This window comes from Coccinella septempunctata, chromosome 8 (genome assembly GCF_907165205.1).
Source record: "Coccinella septempunctata chromosome 8, icCocSept1.1, whole genome shotgun sequence".
NCBI classification, from domain to species: Eukaryota; Metazoa; Arthropoda; class Insecta; order Coleoptera; family Coccinellidae; genus Coccinella; species Coccinella septempunctata.
In genome coordinates this window covers 23,931,004-23,951,825 of record NC_058196.1, presented here as the reverse complement: position 1 = coordinate 23,951,825, position 20,822 = coordinate 23,931,004, and the positions used below count along the sequence as shown (strand labels likewise).

At 37.6% G+C, this 20,822-nt stretch overlaps 1 protein-coding gene across 2 annotated transcripts; it reads left to right on the top strand.

Moving 5' to 3' along the window:
• The first annotated feature begins 14,256 nt into the window (after nucleotides 1-14,256).
• LOC123318949 (classical arabinogalactan protein 7-like) lies at nucleotides 14,257-17,811 on the top strand. 2 transcript variants are annotated; one of them, XM_044905730.1, is made up of 5 exons: nucleotides 14,257-14,400; nucleotides 17,035-17,150; nucleotides 17,205-17,285; nucleotides 17,488-17,658; nucleotides 17,731-17,811. In XM_044905730.1, exons 1-5 carry the CDS (start codon nucleotides 14,342-14,344, stop codon nucleotides 17,757-17,759), a joined length of 456 nt encoding a protein of 151 aa, XP_044761665.1. In that variant the 5' UTR covers nucleotides 14,257-14,341; the 3' UTR covers nucleotides 17,760-17,811. The 2 variants fall into 2 exon arrangements, with proteins under 2 accessions (XP_044761665.1, XP_044761666.1); XM_044905731.1 differs by lacking the exon at nucleotides 14,257-14,400 and adding an exon at nucleotides 16,491-16,638.
• The last annotated feature ends 3,011 nt before the right edge of the window (nucleotides 17,812-20,822 follow it).

Sequence of the window (20,822 nt, the reverse complement as noted above, 5' to 3'; positions counted from 1 at the left end):
GAACTAATTCCCATATAATGAATCTATGCGCACACTTACCCGCGCACACTTTCCCCAGTAAGCCAAAATTTGAAGTGACGTTCTTATAGAGTTGAGCAGCTAAGGGAACCTAAAATTTTTTATTATATATTTAGATTAGTATGCCCATGATCGAAAAAAATATTGTAACACCGTCGGACTCGGAACTTGGACCTGGCAGAATTTGCGGAGATGCTGAAAATTAACAAGAAAACTAGTGAATTTGATTGATTGCAAATAAAAAGTTAACGAAACGTCGCACGGCGTACTCCTATGAAAAACTAATCTGGGGATTCTGCGCCCTTGCTTCATCCAAATGAACCCCTCTTTCATACATTGCATAGTCGAGATATACGCACTGCGCACACTCACCCACTGCGCTCAGTTACCCGGAATGACTCTAATTGTCCTGGCAAGTTTATAAATTGTCACCCCGTATACACACAGACAAATTCTGAATCTAGATTCTCCGAAACTGATTTCCTCTATTTTTTCCGAAATGTAAGGATAATTTCAAGGACATTCAACTGAAGTCTGTCATCATGTCTGTCATCAGTCGTTTCTGGTTTAAAGAAGAGCAGATGAAATCCAGAAAAATCTCCGCACTCGATGAAGGAGTTTTTCCTTGAAATATCGCCGTTGGAATCTCTGTACGCATCATAGACTTGACGGAGTTTAACATGAAACTTTGCAATCAAAACAAGTTGTTCCGCAACTTTCAAACTCCACAAAATGTTGTGTATAGAATTCGGTTTGCCCGGAGTTTCCGAAATCCCGGAGACAGTCGTGCGATATCCCTTTCCCACGCACCCCAAAACTCCCCCGTCTCCCACTGGACGTCTTTGTGTCCCGTTTCAATACCTCATCAAACATGTGTCGCCATATTGATAGGATCCACAAGGCGTTCCTCAATGGGAATACCACACCGATATCGTGACGAATCAATAACTTCGAAACTTGATTTCACACCATGAATACGGCATGCGGCACACATTGAGCCCTGGGGGGGATGTAAGCAACCTGGTTGCGAATTGCGGACCGTCACGCTGACACGCGATTCGAAAGACGAGGTTACCAACTTTACGGCGAAAAATATAAATTTGATAGCCGGGCGTTGAGGTTTATAAGGGAGGGAGCAATGAAAACCGACTGAATATGTGGATATGCAATCAGCGGACTTGTTTGTGCTACGGCTTGTACAATATGGCGTTACTCGGGGCTCTAGATATGGTCGGAAACAAGTGAGACGTTGGATTTGCACCAACGAATCTACATTATTCAGCAAAAAGTTTAATATTCTCCATCTACAGGATAGGTAAGACAGAATTCTCAAAAGCCCTGATAGGATTAGGACACTGAATGCTTATTAGCATGGAACCCTCTGGAGACACTCCTGGACTTACTCAGTCAAAGAAATCCGTCATGATTTCACCGACCTACACCAGAAAACTGCTGAAGCTGCCACGAGCTGAGCTTCGGGTAACGGGGCACTATCGGTGCAAATATCATTTGCACCCTATGAGTAAGTCAACAGATGAGGTTTGTAGGCTCTGTGGATCAGAAGCGGAAACAGCTGAACCCATGGCATGCAAGTGGCCAGAGCTGGTGGACCTAAGAACCACTCATATGGGGAAACTGGGTCCTGGATACTCACAAGGTAACGGCTAAGACCCTTAAGGATATTGTCAGTTTCATCAACACTATTGACGACATCCTTGTGTTCCTATGAAAGAGTAGGGTAGAGAACAAAAGATCTACATGGTCGCAGTTCCCGAAAGGATAATAGTGCCACAACCACCCTGGTTCAAACAATGATAAGAATGATGATGGTAAGCCATCTTAACCTTTTCATTTATTTTCCTACTGCCATGAATTGACATTATACAATTAAGACTAGAATCAAGGTACATCATATACCAAAGCCAACTTTGCTTGAGAGAAAACACAATTTATAGTTAACAGAAACTGAAATATAACGAGTATATCAATGAATAGAAGATTTGAGAATTAAACTCACGGCATTGGAGGACTAAAATATGGATATCCAAGGTATGTGGTGACTGTAGAAATTTTCCATCTCAAGCGAGACTCCTACGCTTCTAAGTTCACATCTTGTTCAGAGACGGTTATGTGATGTTCACAGGGATTATTAGACATCCTTCGAATATGTTCATCTCACTAGGACTGTTTTCGAATGGAGGCAGTTGTTGTATGCTGTTTTTGTCTGCATGTATGGAACACTTCGGAGAATGAATTTATGTTCTGATAGTCAATAGACAGTCAGAACCCACCTTGACGCAATGTCATCCCCAACCTAGTAATAGAACTGTGAAATTCTGTGTTTTCGTCGCTGCATGAGTTGTGTTGCTCTGAAAAGGTCAAATGAGACCAAAATCATGGTCCACATCTACTCGCTCCGATTGTTATTTGGGTTGATCCTGTTGGAGTTCCATTTATGTAAATAAATAAATAAAACTGTGAGTGATGGTGGTTAATAAGTTATTAGTTATCAGCGGATGTTACGATGAAAATAGTTGAATTGAATTCGGACTTCTCCATGAATTCATGTTGAATGTTGTTGAAGAAAAATGATTTTTAATACCCTTCCTTAACAATGTTGCAGAACAGCTCGGAGAAAACTAATTTTCCGATAAATTGACCACCGAATAATGCGATACTCAAAAATTGCACTCACCGCATGCTCTCAAGGGCTTCGAAATTTTACATCCTTCCACAGATTTTATGCATCTCGTAAAAATATTCGAGAAGCTACGCTATAAAGTTCAAGAGAAAAAGGAAATATTCTGTTTCTTTTTTATGATGACGGGCTATATGGATATCCACGTAGACTTATATTGATTCACGCGGTCTGGTCACGGATCTGACGCTGAAGAGTTTTTCATCATTCATGAAGTTTAGGCATACTCAAACGTTTATATGGTTAGCTTGAGTACTGTCTGATATATAATTCAAGAGTTTGCGTTGATTATATAAATATTAAACAAGCGCTGAAATCACATAAATCTAAGAACAAATTTCGTTCTGTTCGAGGAGGATTGGAAGTGAGCTACAGTGAAGTGTGGAAGAAAGTAGAAAAAAGTACTATGAGTATCTATATAAGGCTCTAAACATCACGAGTGCTCGATTATTCTTCCAGAAAATATTTTATCCGCCAAAAAGGAGTGAGACATTTTGATAATACTGGATACACCTCTTCATTTCCTGTGAAACAACTTGAATCGGAAATGCCAAGCGATATTGCTTGAGATGAAAGAACATAAAAAAATAAGTGGTTCATTAGCTTATGTTCGAGACCTTATTTAGGGTGCAAAAATCCCCAGGAAAGACCTCACAATGAATAATTGGTTCTTCCTGTAGCACACGAAAAAAGTGCCTACCAAAAGACATTCGAATATTGGGTAGTCACGTTATTTGCTTATGAATGCCTCTTTAAGTGTTAGGATCAACCCACGATACTTTTCAGGGAGCAAGTTATCCTTTTTGCAACTATTACTTTTCTTCACGAGATTTTTCTTGAGATACTTATGAAAGACAGTGTGGGGTTTCGCACTGTCCTGAGATCGAGATCTACTGAAACCAAAACCTGCTTCTTCATTGGTTCCCGGCATCTCTGGATCTTGCACCCTGCCGTGCTGGGTTTCATGTGTTTATCTTCAATTGGATTTCACTTCATTGCATTGCTTCGACAAGTTTCTATTACAATCTCTTCAAATGTTCATCTTGATCTCGTTCTCTCTCTCTCGTGCTCAATCTCTATCTGACTTCCTCTGGGTCGTAGACTACTAGTCTCCTGTGTTCTAGATTTGGATATTCTTTGGCCTTTTCTAATGTGTTCTCGGCTTTCCTCTTCACAAACTACGTGAACCAGGATGCACAATAAGTGGTTATAATATTTGAATACGTAGTTTAACACCATCAATTGATAAACTATTATCCACGCCCTACAAATCGGTGGTCCTAACAACGCTTCTTTACGGAAGCGAAAGCTGGATTACCTACAGGGGACAAATTAAAAAGCTTGAACAAACGCAACAACGTGATCTGAGGCTTAGTACACATGACGGCGTTAGACGCCGGGTTGAGAGCGCGTTTGTAGTTTTCAAACCGTTGCGTTTGCAGCGCGCTTCGAGTTACTAGACTGGGCATTGGAGCGTACACATGTACACGCGCTCAACGCTGCGTCTAATGCTCTCATGTGTACATAGCCTTAGACAAATAAAGCACATCAGATGCGGAACTGCGGAAGTCTTGCAGCGCGCGAGTTGTATAACACTTGAGACTCTAGTAACGAGGGCCCGACTCAGGTGGAGCGGCCACATTCTGAGGATGCAAGACACAAGACTCCCCAAAATAGCATTGTATGGAGAATTCAAAGAGGGAGCTCGGATACCAGGAGGCCTGTATAAGCGGTTTAAGGATATTCTATATCAATTCCTGAAATCAGTTAATGCCAATCATAACTGGGAACGTTGTATTTCCGCAGAATTGTTGATACTGAGTCCTCATATTAGATGTGAGAAAGATAAAAACGTGGGGAGATGACGTCACTATGAATTTGGGATATATGATAGTACGGCATTTTTCCGTTATTTTGGCAACAAATAAAAAAGCGTTACTTGGAAAATGCAACGTATTTTTCACGTAGGCATCAGCGTTTGTTGGGCAACTTCATCAGCGCGCATAAAAATCAATTTCCCGGTATCGTTTTCGAGGCTAAAGGAACTCGAAAATTGTTCCGCATCAACATCCCACCCCATCAGCATTCAGATCCCATTCCGGCAATTTTTCCGAGACAGGTGGGCCCGGAAACATCCTCATCTATCCACGCGAACTGCACCGGCAAGATCGGATTTATCGCGCGTTCCCCCCCGATCCAAAATAACCTGAAATATACGGTATCCGATGGAAACGGGGCGTTTTTCGGAAGTCGTCTTTCTAGATGACGTCATTAAGCGGGGTTCTGGCGCCGACGACGGTTCGTAGGGCAGACGCCACTCGAGGCATTTGTATTCGCTCAGTGTGCAAAACCCATAGAAACTTTGAATCTAGAACAACATAAATGTACACAACGACGGCTTTCTATAAATAATCCGCTGATAGGGCTGCCAATTCTTTACCAGAGCTGGCTGGTTAATACTCATTAGAATGTATCCAAATGATACCCGCTTCCAAGATATGATTTATGACTGGGCCGAACAGAAAAAGGTCGATGCGATACCGCCTTCAGCAGTGATGCTTCGCTAATCATTCTTCATTTCCTGTTTCGATACGTTGGGAAGTTGCGGAAATTCACGAGGCTTCCGATGGAAACAGCCAAGTACATTGAATGTTATTCGTATCACGCGGTTGATGGTGTACTAGAATTCAACGCCAAAGCTCCTTAACCTCAAAATTGAGGAATTGAATCAAACAAAACTTACTGCCGTATATTCAACTGACAAAACACAATATCTATAAGTCTATAGGATTCAATTCGTAATCTTCATTATAATCTTTATAAATGAAAATGGAGCCTTGTTTTGTGTCGTCATAGCTTGACGTGAGAACAGCTGAACCGATTTGATACATTCTTCCTTTGAAACCTTCCTGATATTTTGTAGAAGGTTCAAACGGAAGAAAAGTTCGGAATTGTCGTTCTAATAATGCAAGCTAGCCATGAACGGGCGCAGGAAACCCCAGAGAAGTAAAAACATCCAAACGCAACTGTAGACCGCTTTCGGGATTATTGGCCCTCGTCAGTACAGCGTAGCGCTGAATATTCCAAACGGAAGATGGAGTCTTGAAAGATATCGGAGTGCTACGCAGTACTGACGATGCACAATGATTCTGAAACCTGTCTACAGTTGCTTTTGGATGTTTCGACTTCTCTGGGATCTCGTTCTTAACTAACTTGCATTATTGGAACGACAATTCTGTAGAATTGTTGTTTTTAGTTTGTATGTTGGGTAGCCTCTTCACTGACAATCGATTGACACTTTCTGGTGATTGATTGACAGTTGACAAATGAACTAAATGGACAACACGATCTCAATATTGATTTAACGTTCTCAGGTATCACCATTTTAGTTGTCAGCTAATTGAATATTGCTACTCTGAACGATTAGTAATACTGACACTGATACTCCCAATGTAACCTCTATTGTCAGCACATTTCAAGGTTAGGGTGTTCACTTCAGTCATCCGTCTGGTTTTGCTTATAAGATCCAGATAAAATTATAGTTGGGGAGACGACGATGCTGAATCAGGATTTACTCGAGCGTTGTGGATACCTGGTGGATTTTTAATATTAGGAAGGTTCTATGATGTATGCAAGTTCAGCGGTGGGGCAACCGTCTGCAGGTTCTAAAAGATGTTAAAAAAAATCTTCAGGTGTACATACTCGAGCGTGCCAGATTATGATACTGTATATGCCCTGCGTCTCTCTGATGATAAATTCATCTGACAGTTTGCACGGTGGGACTGGCCGTAGGAAAGAGTTGAAAGTGGTAAAAAAAAATTACTCCGAGCGTGTCAGATTTTTTGGGGATATGTTAATTGGACCCAAGGGAAGCTACTCTTCAAGGAACTGATAATTCGGACATGACGCAAGGTCACAGCGGTCCTTCGACAATGCAAAAAAAAATTGTTACTTGTACATACTCGAGCGTGTCAGATTTTCGTAGAGATGGTTAATCTCGGTGTTGTAGACGTGTTGACACATTAATCAGGGGGGTTATCTTAATCTGACAGTTTGAAGATGATAACAAGGCATTTTTTTAAATATCTCCCTTACTGTACCTCTAATCGTTTCTGTATTCATCATGAAAGTTGTAGATAATAAAATTCTATACAACTTTTGTCTGAAGCAATTTTACATATTCTCAACCGTTTTCGAGTTAGAGGGCGATAAGGGAGAGGAGCTTAGCTGCTCATGCGAAAGGCCAAGGTCAATGTAGAAATCCAGTCTAATGTAGATTCATCGCCATATATCTCAAAAACGTCCGAACGTAGAAAAAATTGCTTCGGACAAAATTTGTAGAAAATGTTATGCTCTGTAATTTTTATAATGAATGCGGAAACAATTTGAAGCCCAGGAAAGGAGATAACTCAAAAAAATTGATTTTTGTGACCTTTATGGCCAATTATCATTGTTTCGGCTCGCTGAAACTGTCAGATTATATATTTTCCGTTATTCTTGCATCATAAGTTAAAAAATAAGAAAAAAGTCACCGAGCTCTAAAATGTACAAGTGACGTTTTTTCGCAAGCTTAGCACCCTCTCACAGATTTTCGTCACGCTTCAATTGTCAGATTAAGAGAATTATATACTTCTCAACATGTTATTAACCACATATCTCTTACGAAATTGTACATACGCTCGAGTATGTACAATGATCGTTTTTTTTTTAATCTATTCGGACAGGCTGTCCTAGACAATTCCCCCTTTATACAGATCTTATTTCTGGTAGAGGTACTCTACAGGACCCAAGGTATCTCCTTTTATATTAATCTGATACGCTCGAGTAAATCCCGAATTTCCCTCTTGAGCTTCCCAATTATAAGGCCAGGCGCAAATAGAAACGCAGGTTGGTGAGGTAACGCAGGTTGACGCAGCTTTTTCCTGCGCTGCACGTACTATCTGACAAGTCCCTATCACGCTTTATTTGCGAGGTCTTATTGTTTTCAATGTTTTACAAAAACTCACGCTGCGTCACCTCACTAAACTGCGTTTCTATTTGCGCCTGGCCTAAATGACACATTGGCATTATTAATTATAATAAAAGATGTAATATAATGACCCTATGAATATAATATTCCAAGAGCAAGTTTAAAGCACAATAGGGTGAAATTGCGGAATATTTCTGACTGGTTATCTGTTTCTTTGTAGCAGGATGAATCCATCTATGAAATTTCTCTCAAATCACACAGTTATAAAACTATTTTCGCTTCAAATCAATTCACTACGAATTCGAATGAATATTCCGGCATTACTGAAATTCCCGATAAAGCAGTTGCATGAGAGAACCAGCGAGGAAACAAGAACAAAACGTGACCCGTCTAAAGTAACACATCCACAAGCCCCGCGGAAATATCCGAGGACCAGAGTGCAAAAATGCCACTGTCAATAAAAGCATCCTAACCTCTCGTCGAACGAGCGGGGGTTGAGATACTGCATAAGGTGTCTAGATCCAGATATTGCACTCTACACATGTACTCCGTAACGAATTCCCATGCCCCAGGCATCTCAGGCTGCGCCCTCCTCGACTTATGGGTTTATGTGTTGTCTTAGGCTTTTATCTTGATACCTCATTCGGTACATCCCACGCCCGTGCAGAGCCAGGGGGATTCGGCAGAGACGTGACGCGAATTAGCGCACTGGAATCCAATTAGATAAAGGGTGATGAAAAGGGGCTTTGTGTCTCGTGCCGAGTTTATGGGGCATTAACATAAGTGGTGCATGCGAATAACGGCCAGAAAATTGGCCTTGCAGTGAGTCGGTGAAGTTCAAGGAATATGGTCTGCGAATAGAGAACGAGAAGTGTTATGGACTTGGATGTTTTCGCTTCGTTTTCTTAGCCCCTTCCATACGATATAAAAATTTGACGTCAATCTTTTTGACATAAACTTTCACTTAACTCTCCGTTGATTCACAGAACGCTGAAAATTAAAATAATGGTACATACGAGGATGTATTGATATCTAGTTAGCCTAGACCAGTTCCATGTTTGAAAAAAATATTGCGTTACCATAGCAACGAATAATAACTCATTAGAAGTGTCCATGTGAAGTTTGAGGTCAGAAATGTAAACCAGAGTTACGCAATAAATTGAAAGAAAGAAGATGTCCACCGAAATTGTGAAAATCGAAAAATTGGAGTATCGAGCCATCATCAATTACCTATATTAAAAAGGGTTAAGAGGAGAGCAGATTTAAGAAGATATGCTTATTGCTTAAAACCCTTGGTGATCAATGTCCTTCGTATGCGACCATGAAAAATTGGACTGGAAGCTTCAAAAGATGTAAATTTTCCATTGAAGATGATGACCGATCGGGAAGGCCAGTTTCTGTGTCAGTCCCCGAAAATATTGATGCAATTCATGACATGATTTTATCAGACCGTCCAATTGGTCTAAAACGGATATCTGAAACACTGAATATTTCATACGAACGCGTTCATCATATAGCTCACGTCAATTTGGACATAAGAAAAATTGCTGCAAAATGGATCCACAAATGTTTGAATGTTGACTAAATGCGTGTAAGGCTAGAAGCATGGCATTCGATCTGTGCTCGATTTGAAAACGATGTAGACTTCTTAAACCGAATTGCTACTATGGATGAGACTTAGGTACATTTCCACGATCCAGAAACAAAGCATCAATCGATGGAATGGCGACACTCTGGTTCTCCAAGACCTAAGAAGTTTCGTGTCCAAAAATCTGCTGAAAAAGTTCTTGCTTCAGTTTTTTGGGATTGCCATGAAGTAATCATGATTGATTTTTTAGATAAGGGTAGAACAAATTATCAACATATTACTGTCCACTCTACGGGGAAAAATTAAAGGGAAAAGACGCGGAAAGCTATCCAAAGGTGTTTTGTTTCAGCAGGACAACGCCCCTGCACATAGATCTCCTGTTGTCATGCAAAAAATTCGTGATTTAGGATTTGAATTACTAGAACACCTCCCTTATTCACCGATTTTGGCTCCATCCGACTATCATCTCTTGCCTCAACTGAAAAAAAGTTTAAAAGGTCGTAAATTTTCTTCCAACGAGGAAGTAATAAAAGCTGTGGAAGTCTGGTTTGCAAAGCAAAAAGAAACATTTTTTTGAAAGGTCTAGAGACGTTGCAGGTTCGCTGTAATAAATGTATCCAATTAAGAGGAGAATATGTAATAAAATATTTTGACATTGAAATTTTGTTTGGTTTTGTAGTAGGCTAAGAATTTTTCAATATATCCTTATATTTGCACCTGCACTTATTAGACACGTCCATCAGTTTATTCATGATAAGTTGATTGGCATAAAAATATTTTTTTTCCTGGAGGAGATAATTAAAATACATGCAATATTCAGATGAAGATATCGTAACAACAAATTTTCATCGAAATTTAATATTTCGTGCAGAGATCTGGGGTCAAGTATGCACCCTTCCTAGGTTATGGGGCAGAGGCAGCCATATATAAATATACAGGGGTTGCCATAGGTCTGAACTAAAATTAATATTGCTTCAACCAATACCTAAGAATTTCATTCGCAATAATTACTATGTATTTCAAATTATTGGAAATTCTTGATTTCCAATCGATTTATACCACCCCTCCCTATAACCCCCCTTGTCCCCCTTCAAGTACGAAAGCGTAGCAAAAAACAAACTGCAGAACATCCAGACCCCAGATAGAGAAAAGCGAGTATCAACTCTGCACGTGACATGAATCCACCAACGGAATCTAATATAGAACATGAACTGTTCAGACAGCCACGTGTTTTTTTCTTGCCACCCTATAATTAATAGCTCAGTTCTGGGACTACGTCAATTCCTTCGGATATGTTTCTATTAACGAACTCCTCAGGCAGTCCCTTGACAAACCAGTTAATAATAGAATTGGGGAAGTGGCGAAAGAAGTTGCTCAGTGAATTTCTCCTCATCTTGGAGTGGATGCTCTTTTTCAACATGTGGGTGGAGGTTTATGGTGGTTGGAAAGTTGAACACTCAGCTTCCAAATAAAATTAAATTCGAACCTGACAACTCTTCCAAAGATAGAATTTGTCGCTCGAAATATTTAATTATCATTCTGTAGTATTCACGTCCATGTTTAAAATTGAGCAGTGCATCATAGGAATTTTGACAGAATGAATTAACAACCAATTATGATTTTGACAACGTTTCGAAGCCTGGTCCTTTTTCCAAGCTAGAAAAGTCAAGATAAACTGTTTAATTATCATCTACATTTATTCTGAAGGAAACACTAGAAGGTAATATTTCAGAGAATATTTTTGAGCAGATTTGAAAGCATACATATGATATTCCCCTTCTTGAGTTTGGGCTATTAGAAACTGCATCACTCGAAACAAGGGAATAAAGTAAAAACATTTGAGGAATGTACATAATTTCCAGAAATGAAGAACAAACAAAATGAAAAAAAAAAAAACAGGACCACCCCTAGATATAGAATATACCAGGATATATTGAAAAATTCTTAGCCTATTATAGAACCAAACAAAATTTCAATGTTAAAATATTTTATTACTCAACATATTCACTTCTCAATTGGATACATTTATTACAGCGAACCTGTAGCGTCTCTAGACCTTTCAGAAAAAATGTTTCTTTTTGCTCTGCAACACAGACCTCCACAGCTTTTATTACCTTCTCTTTGGAAGCAAATTTACGACCTCTTAAACTTTTTTCAGTTGTGGAAAGGGATGATAGTCGGATGGAGTCAAATATGGTGAATAAAGGGGGTAGTTCTAGTATTTCAAACCTTAAATCACGAATTTTTTGCATGGCAACATGAGATTTGTGTGCAGTGGCCTTGTCCTGCATAAACAAAACACCTTCGGATAACTTTCCGCGATTTTTCTCTTTAATTTTTTCCCGTAGAGTGGTCAGTAATGTCAAATAGAAATTTCGGGTTATTGTTCTACCCTGATCCAAAATATCACTCATGATTTCTCCATGACAATCCCAAAAAACTGAAGCAAGAACTTTTTCAGCAGATTTTTGGACACCAAACTTCTTAGGTCTTGGAGAACCAGAGTGTCGCCATTCCGTCGATTGTTACTTTGTTTGGTTTAAGAAGTCTACATCGTTTTCAAATCGAGCACAGATCGAACGCGATGCTACTACTCTTGCACGCTTTTGGTCAACATTCAAACATTTTGGGATCCGTTTTGCAGCAATTTTTCTCATGTCCAAATTGACGTGAACTATATTATAAACGCGTTCGTATGAAATATTCAGTTCTTCAAATATCCGTTTTAGCCCAATTCGACAGTGTGATAAAATCATGTCATGAACTGCATCGATATTTTCGGAGACTGACACAGAAACTGCCTTCCCGAGATAGGTCATCATCTTTAACGGAAAATTTACCTCTTTTGAAGCTTTTCACTCTCGCATACGAAGGACATTGATCACCAAGGGTATTAAGCATATCTTCGTAAATCTGCTCACCTCTCAAACCTTTTAAATACATGTATGATGGCTCAATACTCCAATTTTCCGATTTTCACAATTTCGGTGCACATCTTCTTTTTTATAACTCTGGTTTACTTTTTCGACCTCAAACTTCACACTGACACTTCTAATGAGTTATTGTTCGTTGCAATGGTAGCGCAATATGTTCTTATGCATGAAACTGGTCTAGGCTAACTAGATATCAATACGTCCTCCTAGTGAATTAAAAATTTGCCATCACACTGGTTTTTTCTAACCCAATATTGTGTCTCTCAGGTGAATGGAAGTAAACAATGTTATTGTGAAAACACATGTCGAGTTAAATGACTTATTTCAATAAATTTAATTCAGTTTCCTGCGTAATTATCCCTGTTTCTCGAGAATGAAAAATACATTTTTGGGATTGAAAATCATAATTGCCGACGAGTCAATTTGTCAGCAAAAATCAAGCTCAAAGTTGCTCTCTCGCATCGAAATTCAGGTCTCACCTCCCTTGGGAACTGACACATCACAATATTCGGAAGACAGCAAACCCATAATGCCGGAATATAGATAATATCGACCCTCATAAAGAACTCCGTATTCCTTGCTACATCTCGATTTATACCCGATTGTTTTTTATTTGCATAGGATCATCTCCTGCTATCGGGGACGGTTCAGACAGAGAAAAACGATATCAGGATCGGGCCAGAGGGAAAATTCATTCCTAAGAATAACATGTCTTGAGTTCGACCAAATGTAACTGAATTACAAGGCAAACTTGAGGCAGAACAAGCTGATTTAATTGATTCTTCTTGTTATTCAGTATATTTGATAATATTTTGAAAGTTAAGAGACCAAGGTTACCAAAAAAATTTACTAAAAGGAAAAAATTTATGTGTTTATGAACAGAAGACACAATATTTTCACAAGAAGAGATGCCATTCTGACTTCAATGATGTTTTGGCGATGAAGTCTTGAAGTCCTGAATTCCCTTGCCATTTTCGTTGTTGGCTGCCAGGCCGTTTCTGATAGGGGCTATATCGAAGCTACGATAAAAACACTATTAAATAAAATACCGAAATAACTTTTATGTATCAATCCAATTTGACCCTCGTATCATCCCCTGGCGCTGGAATAATACAAACAAACAGATCCTTTCGCTCTGGAGCTCCATCGGAATGGACTCGGTGATAGAACGATAAACGGTATATAAATTTGTCGTTCTAGAAAAGCGTACAGCGAAACACATAGAGTACATTCGATTAATCAACTGAAAAATAGTTATTTATCCATAGGTGATGAAATGTTTGCTATTGTTTGACAAGCCACAATTTCGTAATTGATGTGTGTCAAACAATATGGAGGTTTCGTTTCAATGAAGTGAAAAATATTACTTTCATTTTTCAATATTGTTCCAATAGAAAAAATACCTTCATAGAGAGCTGAACAAAGCACTCAGCAATTTGCTTCGGTTATTAAGCACTTATGAAAATTGCAATGGAATTTCAGAAGGATTCAGGATTGACGTAACAAAAAGTTTAGAAAAAAGTAGAAAAACCTTTCCCACCTGAAGATACTTTTGTGATAGCGTAACGAAACACGTGTGGCATTTTAAAAACACATATGTTAGTGAAAATTATATAATTCTGTTTTTATTCAAGATTTTCTATTACTCACTTGTTTTGTCAATTTTCATTCAGTTTCCTAGTTGAAATTATTGAAATCTATAAAAAAAAAAATTCAGTGCCTACTGCTATGTCACTATCATTCACAAAGACCCCTATTTAAACAATATTTGCACATACCTACATAGTATAAATAGTGCACAAAAACAGTGGAACCTACATATAAACGCCAAAAAAAATAATTGTCAAATAATCACGAGTGATCTTATTTCGCAAATCAATTAAAGGATTTTTTTCCTTATTCACCTATCAGGTAGTTATTTCCTTTATGTTTGAGCAATCTTTTCCAAAATCCTAGAATTGATTTCGATAGGGAAGTTTAATACAGATGATTGATTTTCATTTCTGACCTACTAATATTGCTGAAAAAATGTGATAATCTGATGGTATAAGGATATAAAAGTTGGATCGATATGATAATGAGTTTATTTGAATAAAACGTGGTGTATAGTGAATGCCAATTCTAGTTTTTTCGAAATGTGCAGATCGAGTTCTTGTTCTTCTTCGAGTTCAAGTTCCAGCTCTTCTAGGAGCAGGTTAGTTAAACTTTTGTATGAAAAATCGTCACTTTTTCTTTCAGAATTTTCCCAATTCAGCTTCCATAAAAAGAAATAGCCATTTTCAGTTTTCGTAATGGGCTATGCCAAGCCTGCAAACCTGAAACTAAAGTTTTGCAAGCAATAAACATGCCATTAGAACCTTAGAAATTCAACTTATTTTTAAGAGTTGGGTTCTTTGAATTCATGTTATGTCATTGTCATAATTCATAATAAAGAAACTGGAAGATGTGAATAGAATTTTATATTCGGATGAGATTCACCACATTATTGAAAAACTACATTTAGAATATCATTCCATTCGAGAAAATCGTTTGTGAGATGTAACTAAAAATACCATTTTTTTTAGGATATTCAGTAGCCTTCATCCTCACAACTGAGTCGAATTAAAGCATGACAAAGAGAAAAACTTTTTTGGATATCGATTGAAATTTATTTTGGGAGGATTTTGCATCTCTTCATAAACTTTTTAGGGTTTTCACTCCCAATCTCTGAAACAAAATCAATTAAAAATGAAATCAACGATTTGCTCCTGCGTAAATTCTTGCACTAATTTGTCAGGAGCAAATTAACTAGAAAAAATTGTTGCCTGACAATGAACTCAAAATAAATAACGTTGAAATTATAATTCTTTGTAACGTTTCGGAGTCTATATCAGACTCCTTCATCAGACGAAAAAATCTACTTTTGAAAATCTTCTGTGCAGTCTCTGTTTCTGTGTGTTGACAATTAATGTCAGACAAAAAGCGACAATTCAGAAGATTTTCAAAAGTAGATTTTTTCGTCTGATGAAGGAGTCTGATATAGACTCCGAAACGTTACAAAGAATTATAATTTCAACGTTATTTATTTTGAGTTCATTGTCAGGCAACAATTTTTTCTAGTTAATTTGCTCCTGACAAATTAGTGCAAGAATTTACGCAGGAGCAAATCGTTGATTTCATTTTTAATTGATTTTGTTTCAGAGATTGGGAATGAAAACCCTAAAAAGTTTATGAAAAAAAAAACTTTTTTGTTTTGACTTTTGACAGAAATCTTTTGAAATATATGCACAATAGGGAATACTCCTTCTGACGAAAATTATGTATTTTTTATTAAATATCTTCGAAACGTCACATTTTGAAATAACCATTTCAAACGTTTCCTAAAAAAACAAAATTTCAAGCACTTAAAAATGAAAAATAAAAATGGGTATTTAAACTTTAAAGCGTTTTGTGAGAATTGTACAAGCGGGCAACATCGACTGAAATATGCCTTGATAATAAACGACAACAAATGCATTATCTTGATGAGATAGACAAAGATGGCTGTCTATGAAGTCTGCGACGAACAAGGAAGGTCGTAAAATTTTATGGGATTTTTATGACCGGTTGCAGTTGAAGCTCGCCAGTAAGTACGCGGTCGCGCCTGTAGATCAACAGCTGTTATTTTATAAACAAGCTGATCGGACATTGTTCTTTTCATTGTCTTGTATGCGCTGTTGCCAAAGCTTAAACTCCGCACAAAGCGATTTAAATTTTAAAGCCCTATATTTGAAGGATGATTTTGAATAGTTTCCGCGGTGAATTTGAAAAAATCATGAATTAAACTCATACTTATTCAGTTTAAACTTGCATATCTAGTGCATATGCAGTGATAACCCAAAATGAGGAGAATTACCCATTCAAAGACTCACCATGTATAACTATGAATGAAGTAAGATCGTGTCTTCAATCTTGAAATAAATCTCGTTATGGTATTCTGAGCTCGTTCTGAAATACCAGTAAGAGGAGAACACAAATGGCAAAGGATAAATTATTCATTATAAGATTCCCTTTTATTGAAAATTTAGAAGTGAGTTTTTCAATAAGCGGAATCGTCTAATTTGATATGATTAAGTTAAAATATCTACACCTTCTGGGTAACCGAAAGCTCGGTACCTAATTTTTCAGAAACCCCTAAAAATATTTTCCGAATAGCTAAAAACCGAATATCATAGCAATCTGAACATATTCGATTTCCTATCTGACTTATATTACCCAGACACTACTTGAATTGCAATTCCTAGATGTTTACGTTTCCAATTTGCTATTATATCGATAGCGATAAGATGAAATCGATAAGGAACGCGTATAAAATTCGCAATTCGAAAAAGTAATACAGTCACGACCACTGTCAGTGTATAGTGTTGTGTCTGAAAATGCCTGAATACATAAGAATCGATAGCGATTCTGCAAGGTATATCGTTTACGGGGATTCTGAACTGCTTAGATGAAAATGAAAAAAATGGGTGCTCCCAGTTTCTAGCTTCTTTCCACTCAATTTCAAGGCTGACAATTGGCTAAAGTGATCTCTCAATATATCTATTCCTTCATTCGTTCATCGAAAAATGTCTCTGATACTTGCCTGGATTTTGAAACACGTAGATAAAAGGATGTATTAAATCATCCAAAATTACTTTTTAACTAATGAATCTCCTATAATACTTATCCATAACAATAATTCAAAACAAGAGTGTTCGCAGAAGAATGATTCTGTATTTTCATTAATTGGAATCTCTCATTATGCCAAGTAAAACGTTTGACAAGGTTCAACCGTTTTCATTATTTATGTATTTCGTTTTCGAATTTTCAGTTCATCATGGGGTTCCCTCACAGGTTTGGAGAAGAAACTTATACTCCTTAGCGTAATACTCGGTATTCTTCTGATGGTTTTCATGATATTATTGGCACTTAGTGGAAAACAATGCGGTATGTAATGATATAGCCCAACAATTGAATGCAATTTCAAGATATTTTTCATAGATACTCCTCCATCGAACTCAACTACTATTTCTCCACCAACTGGTTCTACCACTACTGTTCCTCCACCTACTGGTTCTACCTGTAAGTACCCGACCTTGAAAATGAAACCAGTCACTTCTACCATACTGAATCAAATTTGATAGTGAAAATGTTGGAAAATCGAGATAAGGATTATCAGTATTAATTCGAGAATTGAGCGAATATTATAAAGACGAATGTATAAAACATACAGCAACTGAAATATTCAAATACACTAAAAAGTAATCTTGTTCGACTATTTCAGCTCAATCAACAACTACGACAACGAAAGCCAGTTCTGTTCCAACATCTGAACCACCTACAACAGAGGCCACAACAGAGGCCCCTACAACAGAGGCCCCTACAACAGAGGGCCCTACACCTACAACTGGGACTTCACCTGATGATTCACCCTCAACAAGTCATAAAGCAAAGGGTGAGTAGAGGATGAGAAAAGTGTATGAGGAAACAACCACAGTTTGAAACTACCTACATCTTTTTTTTGCAGTTGACGACGAACTGAATAGCTGGTTTTAATGAATTTGACAAGATATTTTCGACCCATTTTGAATAAAATGGATTATTATTATTCCGCCTTTCATTTCTCCTTGTTAATATCACCGATTTGAGTGCCTCAATTTCTGAGCTTAGTGTTTGAAGTCCTTTCCTCTCCATTTAAGTCCTCACATCAAAAATGATTGACTACTTCCCCAGATGAACGTATAATGCAGGATGTTGAGAATACAAGAGATAATTCGTTATCTGTTGTCTTTCACCATGTGCCTATAAATTCTTCCCACAAGATACAAATTCGCAGCTGAAAAACTAATTTCATAAGGCATTGGAGTGTCTGTCAAAAAATATGCCAATGGACTAATACAATTATTTTTTGATATAGATATATCTTTTCTGTTTTCGTACAACTCATCACCTCCTGTATTTTTGCCAGTCTTCGGAGAACGCTCTGTGTATGAGTATGAAGCTTCATTTTTAAGCAGACAAAAAAAATTCTTTCTTTGAATTTCAAGTAGGGACTGTGGAAGGTGACTTCGGCATCGCAAAAACGAAACAAAACATAAACATATGGCTGGACAATGAATGGTTCAGTACCAAGTTCATCGGATTAGATGCATCAGGTTACTTTTGAGAGAATCATAATTGTTGTATCGTGCAATTTAGGTTGAAAAAAAATTAAGAAAATCGAGGCAGTTGAAAAAGTACTATGATGTTTCCCCATTTCATCACATTTTTACGACAATTGTTGGAATGTTCGAACAAGAAGACTGTGATGCCCATTGTGAAAATCATCCTGAATTATTCCCACGAATTTTATTGTTGAGATTTCGAAGTATTATTCTATTTTTTACACTTGTGTCCTAAGTCTCTTCCGTCAGTTGATATCGAAATGAGCCATTTCGTAAAATCGTGTTAGTTACTGAAAAATAATGAAAACAATTCGGCAATCCTAAGTTACCATTTTCATTACCATGTAAATATCGAACGAGCCAATATCCTGAACGAAACCACATGGTCGAATCAGAAGATGAGCTTTTTCCCACTGCTTTGCAATAATTCAGCTAACAAACGATCTAGGGTCGTGTTAGGATCTATTTCAGTGATCATTGTCAAATTTTTTTTCAACTTTGTCATTTTGAGAATTTTGTACAGGTGCTTTTCGCTGAAACGCTTCATTTTGACCCGTTCTACCTTCTGTTGAAAAACCACCCTCACCTTCAAATACATCCTGTACATATTTCAACCGAAGATACTTGAGTTCAAAAGATACAATTTCTTTCTCGCAATTTTTTCCATTCTGCCTAGAAAAATGGATATAATAAGCTATTCCACCCCTGGAAACCTAAACCCACAATTTTTTGATACATTTCAAAGTAAATCCTCTACTGAATCGTTGGTAGGAATTAAGCTATCCAAATAATCACACCAATCAAGTTAAAGACTCTTTAGGGTCAGAAGACTCATCTTCGTCAAAGGTCGAATAATATTGTATAATCTGTATTTTTTTCGACATTAACGCTGGAAGCACAATAACGTTCATATTTATCTGTGCTCCCAACCGAATGAAAAACTTCCCGCAGTATGTAAATTGGTTACTCGGGGAGCCATACGGTCAAAAAGAAGTATAAATATTTTGATCATATTTCAGCGCTGAGTAATGATGCAGCAGATAAACAGAAACATAGTTTCAACTTGGAAAAACCTCCAGAATTTATGAATTATCGCCACCCATAAAAATTCCGCTGCATCGCAGAGCGACTAATGTTCCTTTAAATGTTTCCCTTATCCATAAATAATACGAGATGAAAGGAAGATCCTGCTTTCCCATTGTTCAAAATGATACCGGGATCTAGCAGAGGAGAATTTGAAGAAGATTGTGGTTAGGGCCCTTTCACACCAGAATCGCCCTTAGTCATATATGATCAAATAGTAAATTTTTATAATCGTCAATATTGAATAGTACAGAAAACACTCTTATGTGAAATTATCATTTGACTATTACGCAAATTCATCTATGATTAGGAAACGATAGGCTATGACGATTGATCTTCTAATGTTTCATGAAAATATCCTCACGGAGAACACAGTGTTGAAAGTTGTTGTCAGGTAGTCAGATCTGTCGAGTTCAATGAGGTATAAGAACAATCCAGTCTATCTTGAAGGAAAGGGACACCGTTAGCCCACACAAGGTTACAAATCTTATCTATCTGCCACAGAAACTCGCAGGTGACATGCTCAATACTCTAAATTTCCTCTAGGCAAAGTCTGATAGTGTGTCATCGACCATGTTTTTCTGAGAGCCTTGTGAACCTACATGATTTTATCAGACCGTCGAATTGGGCTAAGACGGATATCTGAAGCAACGAATATTTCATACGAACGCCTTCATCATATAGTTCACGTCAATTTGGACATGAGAAAAATTGTTCAAGAATGGATCTCCAAATGTTTGAATGTGACCAAAAGCGTGCAAGGGTAAAAGCACCTCGTTCGATCTGTGCTCGATTTGAAAACGATGTAGACATCTTAAACCGACTTGTTACTATGGATGAGACTTGGGTACATCTCTACGATCTAGAAACAAAGCAACAATCGATGGAATGGCGACACTCTGGTTCTTGAAGAACTAAGAAGTTTCGTGTCCAAAAATCTGCTGGAAAAAATCTTGCTTCGGTTTTTTTGGGATTGCCATAGAGGAATCATAATTGATTTATTGGATAAGGGTAGAACAATAACTGGAGATTACTATTCGACATTACTGACTCTACGGGAAAAAATTAAGGAGAAAAGACGAGGAAAGCTATTCAAAGGTATTTTGTTTTTGCAGGACAACGCCCCTGCACACAAATCTCATGTTGCCATGCAAAAAATTCGTGGTTTGCAGAGCAAGAAGAAACATTTTTTTGAAAGGTCTAGAGACGTTGCAGGTTCGCTGTAATAAATGTATTCATTTGAAAGGAGAATATGTTGAGTAATAAAATATTTTGACATTGTAATTTTGTTTGGTTCTATAGTAGGCTAAGAATTTCTGAATATATCCTTGTATTTTGTCGTCAGACTATGGTGGGAATAAGTGATGGAGGG

What these genes read in the sequence shown, in the direction of transcription:
- LOC123318949 (XM_044905730.1), top strand. Translation starts at nt 14,342, where the DNA reads ATGTGCAGATCGAGTTCTTGTTCTTCTTCGAGTTCAAGTTCCAGCTCT. An exon ending in ACTTAGTGGAAAACAATGCG is followed by an intron (nt 17,151 to 17,204) that starts GTATGTAATGAT and finishes TATTTTTCATAG; the next exon opens with ATACTCCTCCATCGAACTCA. An exon ending in TCCACCTACTGGTTCTACCT is followed by an intron (nt 17,286 to 17,487) that starts GTAAGTACCCGA and finishes CGACTATTTCAG; the next exon opens with CTCAATCAACAACTACGACA.